Consider the following 12,280-nt stretch of genomic DNA (forward strand, 5'->3'; position numbering starts at 1 on the left):
TAACCAGCCAATTCTGATATGTGAACATACAAGGCCTTCCAGTGCCGCACAATTCAGCACAGAGCGACCAGCAAGCAATATCTGTCTTTATGCCTGTTCAGTGTCTGCCAACTATGAACTGACCACTTTAGCATTCAGAGGGTCACAGTAACAGCCACATCACTCTTGTATGCCCCTTTTATTTACTGAGCAGCTAGTATGCTGCTGATCAGATATGATGCTGGCTATGTAGCCTTTGCATCACTAGTGCAAGTGTAACATTAAACATTTCTAAGAGTAACAACCTAGGTGGAAATAGCAGACCTGGGTATAATCCCCTCCCCCTTCACTGAAATGTGGCACCTCATTAGACATGGATTGGTGAATGGATGAGTGTGTTAATGGCATGTGGGGCACAGCGCAAACCTTTAAATTCTTTGTCAGTTGATACTTCTATTTTGTGTCAGATCAGGGAGTTAGAAAGAGACTTGCACAGGGTCTCACAATTAGATCAAGTGTTGGGAATTTGAACACAAGACTCCAAGACCATTTCTTCTGCGGCCATTCATAACCCCCCAAATGTTAGGGCATCTTCAGTAAGGGGAGTGCTTGTTTTGTGCCCGCTTTCATGAGGCGTCTTGAGTAGTCAGTGCATAGTCAGTGGACACAAAGGTGCACGTTAATTTGTAACTGAGGTAGAAATGTTTTCCCACGGGTACGAGCTTGAGACCTCTGGGACTTTTGACTGAAAGATAACTCTAAGGGGCATATTATCAAGAACGGAGTTAAGATTATCGCCGCTTTAGCGGCAGGAAACTGCTGTTAAAGCGGCGAGAATAGGCTTGATAATATGCCGTAGAGAATTCCAATAGAAGCCCATGTTCACACCAGAACATGTGCTTTTATGGGAATTCACAAGGGCATATTATCAAGCCCATTATCTCCGCTTTAGCGGCAGTTTCCTGCCACTAAAACGGCGATAATTTTAACGCTGTTTCTTGATAAAATGCCCCTAAGTTCTCATGTCAAATTACCCTATATTTACAAAGCCTCGTACTCATTGTGACTCCAGCAGATTCTCAAAGCAGTCCGTAAGGGAGTTTATTCGGCATAGAAGGAAGAGGGTGGAGAAATGATGGATCGAAAGAGACTTGTGCCAGGGAAAACAGTATCTGGATATTTGCAAAGACAAAGACTTCTTACGACAATAACAAATGTGATGTCATTTATCATGAATACAGACACGTTATTCTATTGTCCCCTTGATAGTAAGAAAGCAAGGGTACATATAATATTAGAAAAACACACTGTAAGGCTGACTTAGAGAAAGGCATCAATGTAATATTCTGAAAAGCAGTAGTATTGTAAAAGTGCAATTTCCACCAGAGCACTCTTAATCGGAGGTATTACCACTGCCAAGTAGCATGGTGATGGTAAGTCCTTCATATGAGAGTTCTCTGATGTCTATCACACTAATGAACACATTCTGTTAGCAAAGCTTTTCAGATTGCTATTTGAGAATACATTTTTCACCATTATCAGTATGAATAAACAATTACTGTTCGTTCCCATTGCTCTTTGAAGTAGTTTCAAATCTCAAAATGTAATATGCAGATATAGTTATGCATAATCTCTGTCTACTATTCCGTATAGCAGTGAAAGTCAATTCCCTGAGGATTTAGGTCCAGGATGTGTTTCATAGGATGGGTACAGTTAATTCCCAACCACACCTTTAAGCTAGTCTGTTAGTGAGAGGTCGAGAAATCGTTATAAAGAATGTTAAGGCTATGCAAAATGTTGTTAGCTGGCAAAAATTAAAGAACTTCGCAATTTAGAAACTTTATGAAATTTCAAAATTAACAATTAATTTTCTATAGTTACATCTCTGATTAAACGTTTCTGTACACTTTTAAAGGATATCTTTCTTCAACAACTGTTAAAAAACACTATGCAAATGTAATGATATTTGCAGAGTTTTTATAAAGAATTTCAGGATGTGTTGATAAAAACGTGCCTCAGTTTTACATATTTTGAATTCAAACCACATCACCTAGTGGATACATATCTGTAAGAAATTAGGTTACTAGTCAAGAGAGGGTGGGACCCTACTCAAGCAGCAGCCACAATCCTTGTCAAGGGGAAGTCGCAAGCAAACCTCAAATTAACCTGTTGCCACCCTTCTGACACCTTGGCAGTCAGGCTTAGCTTAGAGGGAATGTGTACAGTTTTTGTGCAACACTAACATAGTGAAACACACCACAAAGGGACCCTATACCAGATTCGAAAAATAGTCATTTTTAAACAATAAAACACGACCAAGACGACAAAAGCCCAATAAGTAGAACTGTAGACGTGCAATTTTTAATATTTTATTAAAAATAGCACCAAAAAGCACGAAGCACCAACTGTGGAAACTACCAGATCAGGACAAAGTCACAAGTTGACAACAACTGCAATGGAGCGTGGGCCAGACACAGGGACCTAGTTCGACCCTCTCAATGTAGTATCTTAAATCCTGGTTGAGGAGTGTTGCGAGGTCCGATGTCAAGGATGTTGTGCAGCCAGGGAGATGTATCGGTTCCAAGGAGTTGCAGAGCTGCAATGCGAAGTCCTGCATAATCATCAAGGATCCTGTTGACGAGGGCTTGTGAAGTAAAGCCCGACATTGATGATGCGATGCACAGTTGAGGTGATGCGTCAATTTCATACATCTGCGGGGCTGAAATGTGGGAACCTGCATTGTTGTTGAGACTGTTGTTGATGAGAGATTTGCAATGTGAGTGCCTGTGTTTGTACAGCTTCTCACAGTGGTGCTTCCAATGTGAGGTGCGAAAAGGATGCAGAATACACAATGGTAGAAAGCTTGCAGTAGAGGTGATGCTTTGGTTCTGCTCTGGGTTGCGCTCTGCAACAGAGATGTGTCAGTTCGGCTGGATCCACAGATGGACTGGCAGCGCACCTTCAGGCGCACCTCCAAGGTTCCAGGACTTGGGTGGGTATTTAGCCAGAATACCGGAGACAAACATATTGTGAGACACAATATCATGCCAAGAAATCGAGGCCAAAAATATTATTAAGGTAAGTTTCTTTAGGTAAACAAAGTTTTACTATGTACAGATCTCCACATATATGTACCTTGAAGTTATATATATCTTCAGGGTACATAGATGTGGTGTTAAGAATAGTGTATCTATACTTACCTATTTGTACATAAGTCTCAATATTGGTCCTGAAATTTTTGACACAATATTTTGTCCACACAATACTTTTTGTTTCCCATATTCTGCCAGTGATCCACTGGAGTGGCATCACATGGCAGAATAGGACTCACAGATGGCAGAGTCCAGGAGCTGGATTCAAGGCTGTTGGAGCCCTCTGTCCCTACGGCTGTAGTCAGGAGGCCTGCCAACTGGCCCCTGGAGACACTCTGGGGTCCTGGGTTCAACAGATGCAGCTTCAGTACTTTTCACTCAGGTAAGAGGCAAGCAGGCCACCACAACAAGGCAGCAGTCCAGCAAGGCAGTAGGGCAGCAGACCAACAGAGTGGCAGTCCTTTCAGCAGCACAGCAGTACTTCTGTCTGGCAGAGTATCCACAGGGCCAGAAGTGTGCTGGGCATTTAGTGTCTGAGGTCCAATGTTTATAACTGGTCCTTCTTTTAAAGTGTGAGAAGTTTCTAGAGGTTTCTCTTTGAAGTCCACAGGCTTTCGCCTTCCCCCTCCTGGTTCCAGACTAGCTGCAGCCCTTTGTGTAGAGGCAGAACACAGCCTATTCAATTGTAAGTAGGGCTGTGCCCAGCTCAGCCATTCCAGCCTGCCAGTGATGGCCCATCCACACACACCTAAGCTCTTTATTGTGTGTGAATATCTAGGAGTAATACACAAAGCCCAACTGTCAAAAACACACTGTCATGTGACCCAGAGACAGGCTGCAGACATGAAATGGCTGAAAATGCCAACTTTCTTAAAGTGGCATGTTCGAAATTGTAATTCAAAATCCAACTTTATCATAAGAAAGGATTTTTCATTACAATTCCAAAGACACCAAACATGAGCTAGGTACTTGTTCATTCAGAAGCTACAGCTTATTAAATGTAATAAGGTAGATCCAATGTTATTTTATGGTAGACGTAGACCTTGCAGTAGAGAAAAATGAATTTAAGTATTTTTCACTACCAGGACATGTAAAACCTAAAATAGTCCTACATTTTAAACACATTGCATCCTGCCCTCCGAGCTGTCAATGGCCTAGCCTAAGAGGTGACTTATATGTATTAAAAGGAAGGTTTGGATCTAGCAAAAGGTTTATTTTGCATAAAAACAGGTACCTTGTTGCAGTTTTTCCATTGAGCAGAGCAAGCTCTATCATAGAGTAGCACACTGAACTTAAGTATTCTGTTTAACTTCAGCTATATACGCGTGCACAGTTTCACTTCTTTTATATTTAATAGGTTATTTTGCCTGGTAGAAATGACAGTTTAAAACTGCACACACACAGACTGCAATGGCAGGCCTGAGACATGTTTAAAGGGCTACATAAGTGGGTGGCACAATCAGCGCTTCAGGCCCACTAGTAGCATTTAATTTAGTGCCACTTTACTAGTGACTTGCAAGTAATTTAAATATATCAGTTGGGGGTAAGCCCATTTTACCATGTTTAGAGGAGAGAGCACAAGCACTTTAGCACTGGTTAGCAGAGGTAAGATGCACAGAGTCCTAAGGCCAGCCTAACCTTATCCAGTGATAAATGGAGAAGAAACGCAAAACATCTGAGGATGACTCTGCAGAAAGGGCCTAGTCCAACAATGTCGTTTGCAGCAAACTTCCCATATATGGGATACTCTCAAGCAATAGTGATGTAGAAATATTTACTTCGATTTTGCTATCTGATATGTTTATTTCTGTGAACCATAATTGCATGTTACTTTGATAGTTTCACAGTCATACAAAACTTCAGCCTTCTCCCTCTTCTTTGTCTTCTTGCAATTTCTCTAATCTTGTCAGACATTTTCTGTTGTCCTCGTTCAACTCTTTAACAGGGACCATTGCCTCTCTTTCCCATTAACATATTTTTGGTGTGCTATTCATTAGTTATCATCACCTCATTGAGGGTGTATTACTGTCAATTGTATATAAAACAGCCCTTAGTAATCCAGGCCTTCCTCTGATGTTTCTTTTATGATTACGTTAATGTACACCCAATTACATCTCTGCTCTTTTTGTTTATTCTTCTTCAGGGCTTAACAAGAGGCGGCACTCTTCGCAGGTCAACTAAGAAAAAGAAGAGAACCATTGCTGATGAATCTGCTGAGAATGTGATTGACTGGTGGTCAAAGTACTATGCATCCTTGGAAAAAATTCAGAAGGTAAGATTTTTATAAGCCTCTCCCCGCTTATATAGAGATAGTAATTTATAACTTTGCCACTCAGGAGGCCTTCAAAGCTTTTCCCATACTCACATTTCCCCCCATGCGCTTGGCATCGAGACATTATAAGCTCTTAAATATTTACTCTGCTTTACTCAGTATATATGGTGCATTGTCGCTCTCCGGCTTTTTAAAGAATAAATAAAAACTTGTCTACACAAATTATTTGAAAAAAATCTGTTTTGAATTATACATTTGAGCATATGTGCTCCTACCTTCTTCTCCAGCTCCTAATTCTAATAGAATGTTTGCACTTGAAAAGCTCTCTTCTTGCACAGTGTTCAGCACCAGCTTTTGTTCCCATCCGACAACTTATTGGCTGCCACAGAGCGCTAAACCTGGCCTAATTCCTCACCAAAGCATTCAACATACTCAGAGGACCTCCACCCTCTGCATGACCTCTATTTGTTTCTTTCAAAGACCTAACCACCAGTTTCCATGCAATCCAATCACCAGCTAACTATGCCCAGCATCTCCTTCATCGGCTACATATTTAGACCCTTTGTCCCTTTGGCTACCAATCTGTGCTGCTCGTTCTCATGACTGGCACGCCCCTATGTAACTGGTGTTGATCGGCTGCCATTTTTGTTCCAGAGCTCCATGAATGTATCACCCTTTCTCTGAAGAACCTCCTTATGTTTAAGTATGCATTTTGTGTTCGCCAGTGCCATATTGGTAGGATTACATTTCATCTCTTTTTCATCTACAGACTTTGTAGGCTTTCTCTTTTGCAAACCAGTTCATTTTGTCCAACTTGTGACATATTTTGATAACTCCTTTCTGTATTGACTTGTATCTGTCTCTATTCTACCCCATTTTGTAAATTACTGGCAGTAGGGTTTGACTTGTTGAACAGTAAAATTGTTGCATGTTTTTGAAATTTCAGAATCTTTTTGGTTTTTTTTTATTTTTATTCTACTCTCATAGGCAAAGGCAATTGCTGCGAAAGGCAAAACAACAAATGAAGGTTAGTTCATAATTTTTCTATTATAGAGGAGGTGTGCTATGTGGTTAGGTTGATAACTTCGGATTCTGGAATCAATTCTGGACAAACTCTTTGTGGTTCTTGTCGAATCATTACATTTTCCGTGACTACAAATTACAAAAACAGTATAATGCAAAAAGGTAAGGCACTTGCTTGATTTGCATGATCTCAAAGTGTCCCTCGTTCTCCCTTTGTGACACATTTAGTTCAGACATCCTTGTGAGCAGGTACTGGTGCTGTAAATCACAAAGATTGAGGTATGTTGCACTCAGTTCAACAACTACCACGTCTGCTTCATTGGCTATTGTAGTGTGTGATTTTTTAGCATTTTGTACTACATGTTGGTGACAATGCTCAAACTACAGTTCTGCTCATCCATAATATTTTTCTGAGTATTATATAGCAAAATCCAACTGCAGGTCGATCACACAAACAAACAGACCCTTTTACTCAGAATTTAATGGACTTTTGGAGTACACCTCTCTAACTGACACAAGCCAGGTGTGTGTAGCTGCACTATAAGGAGGCTATCAGTATTTCTTACTGCTGTCCCTGGCTTACAAAGAGTACATTAGAAATAATAATGGGGCGACCCGGTGTCCTTCAGAACCTGGGTATAAGTGATAAACAAAACAAATGGTTCTGTCGGGCATATCAATTACTTTTTAGATGTTCAAGACACATACAGTTTACTTGTAACACATATCAACGATTTAAGAAAGAGAGCATAACACATACTAATTTAAGATTTCAATAATATATTTAAGGATTATCAAATATTCAAGGCTGTCATAATATGCTAATTCAATTGAGAAGAGGGTTTGAGTGACTTGTGGTGAAAAGTGACGTGGTGAGTAGTGCTATAGACAATACACTATTTACTAGATAAAAAATGAAAAAAGGGCAAATTTCTGTTTGTCCTTATGATTTTTGCACATATGCTTCAGGATCCATTGAAAAGATTTTGCTATGATCATGAATGTTGTACAGACATATAAGATGCGTCGACGTTTCGACCCCATATGTTGGGCAAATTATAAATAGCGTCAGGGCGGGTCTTCCTCAGGACGGGTGGGTGGATATGCAGCCAAAATGCAGATTTACTAGTGTATATGCGAATATGAAGGGCATCTGAATCAGGTAGAGGTCCTTAATATTCAGCCAGTGGTAGCCTCAAGATATTTCTTTACAAATTCCTTTCTTTAAAGACTTCCATTCTTTGGTTTAAGTCTGTAGATGTGGCCAGTCAAACAAGTTACTTGATCTGGCAGTCTGCATCTATCCGAATCTCACTCAGTTGAAAGAGTCGGCTCTTAATGCCCAGATAAAGAGTACTTCAAAATAGCAAGAGTGTATGAAGTGATCGCCACAATAGATTCGAGGTTAGAGCTGGTAGCTGTGAGGATAGAAAAACAAGTCAAACAGTCTAGAAGGCTCTTATGCAGACAGCCTTCCTTCAAATAGAGATTATTTCATGATCCAATTCAAGTGAACGGTAGTAGGTAAAGGAAAAACACTAATGCTGTTCTTTAGAGATTAGTAATAAGTCCATGGATGAAGCCACCAACTACATTGCCTTCCGCCAACTATCCCCATTGTGGAGGGAATTCCACTCTTGTATTTGTTTCTAAGTGTAGTATTTCCCCCTGAGAGCTGAAAATGTTATCTTGTGACCCAAATATAAATCAGGACATACTTGTTACTTGTATTTTCAGTGGGATTATCAACCTGTGGGACCAGGCAGAGTGAAGGTAGTGGGGTCCCAGGACTGGTGTCTGTAAACGTTCTTTGGGTCTGCAAACAAAATGTACCTTCCTACTTGGAAACTTTTTTAGATTTTAGTTTGCCCATCTGGGAACATTGTGGAGGTATTGTCCAAAGAGGCCTTGATGCTCTTAGATTGGCACTGGGGTGCTCATGGCAAGGATATCTTTAGTTGAAGAAAATAATGCTCCAACCAGGATCTGGCAACGGAGAGGCCTAAGCAGGAGGTGAGATCCCTGGATGGTACTTCCAGTAGACCCTCTTTTAGATGCTGTAGAGTCTCTGAGGAGTCACTAGTGAACTGGTAATGTGAAATGTATTGTCCTCAACTGAGGTAAATGTGTTCCTCCTTCATCAGTGCATTGAACCAAATATGTTTTCAATATTAGTTTTTGCGCGGACTGTGACACTTAATAACACTTCCAGAGGTGTACTTCTGGAGGGCAAAAAAGCGGTAGATGCCAACTTAGTCCCCTCTTTGTTTTTACAAAGTATCTTGCAAAATTAACAGGGTCTTCTTGATAAATTTCAGCAATGTTTCCATACATACTTAGAGATGGGATAAGTGCTTTCAATAGGCTGATCCGTCCTTGGCACGCTTCTTGTCAGTAATTCAGGTGTCAAAGCCCCCTTCCTCTGGTAGTCCCAGATGTGCCCTGGGCTGCCCATCAGCGGCAATAGAAGCTACTCTTGCCAACTAATCTCCCTTGAAAGGGGTTAGTTTATATTGTGCTTCAGCCAGACCCTGACCCACAAACTGTTGACTGGATTAAATGAATTATATACTCCACGTTACTGCTTTTAAGTAGTTACAGCAAATCTACAATTAGGATAAAACCCATATTATGAATAGAAAATGTAAACCAACATTGTGCACTCCTCTTACCTTACCTCCTCTTTGCATCGTTTCAATTGTATGTGTCCAATCTCGATTGCCAGTGGACATGTCTTTAAACCACAGGCGAGCCGCCCACTGTTTTCATTATGGCGAGTACAAGATTTTCAGATGTGCGCTTGAGTTTTCCTTTTCCCTCTTGTTACCATCATTTAAATAATCCATAGCACAACTAATAGGCTTGTTTCTAATCACTAGCACCACCGCCACTTCGGTGAATGCTTTTAAAATGTAACATTGTTATTGCACGTATATGGTGGTAGTCACTGATTACGTTTAGGTAGCAGGATGTTTTTTTTGTGACAAGTTTGCAATGAAAATGCAAAAACACCTTAACCAAATGCACCAGCATACAAGGCCAGACCGATTGACTTTGCCAGTGCTTGTTTTAGGATAGCCCTTCCCGTCTGACTATTTCCACAGCTCCGCTTACTAGGCATACCAGTGAAACATGTAGACTCTTCAGCTATTTGAATGAAGTGTCTATTGTAAAATAAAATAAATAAATACATTTTGTCCTCTCATTGCTGTCGAGCTATGGAACCCCAGGGAACGCGATTTTTTTTAATTGACCCAAAAAGAAAAGATTTGGGAGATCTATATAGATGCATCCACGCCATGAACTAATGCTTTCTTTCAGAATAAATGCAAAAGACACCGCAATCTGTGACAATTTGGGGACCCCTTGAGTAATAAATAAGTCACTCTTCCTGCAGGTATCCTGGATTTAATTAAATAGACATCAGAGCAAGAACACCCTGTGGGGCTCCAATGCTACTGAATTGTTCAAAGTGTTAAGAGCATTAATTTTCCCTTATATTCCTTTTTTATATGCCCACTCCTTTCACCATTCTGTCATTGCATTTGCGAGGTTTTCCCATAACTTGTCCTACTTTCTGAATATGCCTATAGTCATATATTCTCATATTTCGCTTCTATCTATTAACATAATTTCCATTATTCTATTCGTTGGTCGGAGTAGCTGTCAAAATGACTTTTTCCATTTAGGTGCTCCTCCTCCACCAGGAAGAAGGACAATTTTGAGACCATTCTTAGTCCCTTTTGTTGCATATTGTGGTGGCGCCGGAAGGTGGATATCTACTTGTCCTCATTTTGCCCCAGCCACGCTCCTCTCAGTGAATGTAAACAGGAAGAGATTGTTCTTTTCTCACAGATCTGGCTGATTAATAGCTCGATTATGGTAATTAACGTTGTATGCCCCGCTGAAGCACTTTCTAAAATAGCTGCATGGCGCCTGTCAGTCCCCTAACACTCTCCTTCATAGCCCAGGCTTCAGAATTCACAGAGGTTGGAAAACCCTTGCTCAGGAAATTTCCAAATCTTGCATTTATGCATTCAGTTTACCGAACAATGCCCTTGACGAGGATGAATCAAGGCGCTGAACAAATCTTATGTCATCAATTGAATACAGCCAATGTAAATGTATGTGTCTTGTAAAGCGCACTGCTGCCCTGAGGCGTCATGGCGCTGTAGACCGCTGGGGAACCCGTCCTGGCTATCCCTGTGAGATGGTCCCTACTGGGTATTTCCAAGGTGAAACCAGGCATCCCCTGCAAATGTCGGGGGCCGTTGTAGAATTGAGGCAAGCTAATGCCCAGAGTTGCCGAGTGTGATCCCTGGTTAGAGTAGGCACCGAGGCGAGAATTATCGAGTCTGCTGACCCTGGTCCGCGACCCTGCCGCGTCGGGAATTGAACCCTGGTCCCGGGCCGTTCTCTGCTTCCGGGTCTGCCACCTCTAACCAGTGAGCCACACCACTCCACACCACTACACAAATCTGCAACAATCCCTGCCTACAGAAAGCCGACTCACAGCAGATTTTGAGGAGTCAGTATTTTGAGGTTTTGTACGGTAAAGGACAAGGCGTTAGCGGGGTTATTAAAATGCATTTGGCATCCACCGAGTACATCTTACTTTGTCAGTGAATCTTTCCCCACCAGAGAAACTTAGATGGATTTTTAGAGTTTTGTAGATGCGAGAGGTTCACAAATACTTGGGTCTGCCCCTCCCTCACTATAGTGCATTGATCTGCCTCCAGTCTAGACAGGGTGGACGGGACATCCACGTCCCACATCCACCAAACTCTCAATGATCCCTGTAATCTTGTGGATTGTCTGCTCTGCTGAGAATTTGAAGTTGCGCCTTTAGCGGGGAGCAATAGTCAGGCAAATCTTTGGCTTCTGTCGAACTTTATGAGTACGCAGGAGGATTTCTAAAGCTCATTAAAAACCTGAAATCCTGCAAATTTTAGACGTATCACTGTGATTCATAGATTTGTGATTTTTGAAAATTGTGTGTGAATCTGCTTCCAAAGGCAGAGATGCTCAAGTGCCTCAGTGGATATAGTCTGCATCCCTGATTAGGAATAAGGCAGGTGATTATTTGCAACTCCCTATCACTGGGGCTAAAAAGACAGGGATAACATCTACAAGGAACTGCACACCACCATCCTTGTGTTTAAATTCCCAAATGAACGAGTCCTGGTTTAAAAAAAATATATGTATATAGATATCTGTTTGGGAATACATCAGGGTGCCTGACATGATTTGTAAATATTAAGGTGTCCCTTTGCAAATCAGCTACTACATCATTTGAGGTATTAGTAATTGAGCAATGGTTTTGGACCCCAATTGCGATCACAAGCCACTGATGCAACTTGCAAGCAGCAGAAGATATTTCTTTCAAAGCTTCACCTATTTCCATTTTGCTAGACCTGGCATCATCGGTGTGGTTTTCCCCTGTATTTTTTTGCCTTTTGCCTCCTGTGTTTTCCTGTGTGTTGGATTCAGTTTTGCTGGTCTAGATGCTTTGGGCACTTTGCCATTGCTGATTAGTGCCAAAGTGCAAGTGCTCCCTCTGGAAATTGTTGTTATGGATTAATGATTCCATGATTGGCTTATTTGATTTACTAGTCAGTCCCTAGTACAGTGCACTGTGTGTGCCCAGGGCTTGTAAATCAAATGCTGCTAGTAGACTTGCGAAGAAAAACCAAAGGGGATGATGGACGGAGCGTTGACAATACAAACACTCACCCCCAGTCAACTGATCTGGGTTTAATCCATCACCGTTCTTTAGCTCACTCCGCCACCCAAGTTCAGACATGGCCATATGCAAATCAGTATAACCCTGTGCCTCATGGGAACAGTCCAGCCCGTACTGCCAAGCCATGTCTTCCCTGGAAGACATGGCTTGGCAGTTCGGCTGGACTGTTCC

The 12,280-nt window shown here is 41.5% G+C and overlaps 1 protein-coding gene across 1 annotated transcript in view; it reads left to right on the forward strand.

Annotated features, from left to right (window-relative positions):
• The window catches only part of FER1L6 (fer-1 like family member 6), a 755,805-nt gene that overhangs the window by 581,375 nt on the left and 162,150 nt on the right, over positions 1–12,280 (forward strand). Inside the window, exons 27-28 of the mRNA XM_086966191.1 lie at positions 5,215–5,343; positions 6,331–6,370. Coding sequence (XP_086822317.1) covers positions 5,215–5,343; positions 6,331–6,370 — 169 coding nt within the window. The remainder of the gene's footprint in view (positions 1–5,214; positions 5,344–6,330; positions 6,371–12,280) is intronic.

This window comes from Lissotriton vulgaris, chromosome 4_1 (assembly GCF_964263255.1).
Source record: "Lissotriton vulgaris chromosome 4_1, aLisVul1.2, whole genome shotgun sequence".
NCBI classification, from domain to species: Eukaryota; Metazoa; Chordata; class Amphibia; order Caudata; family Salamandridae; genus Lissotriton; species Lissotriton vulgaris.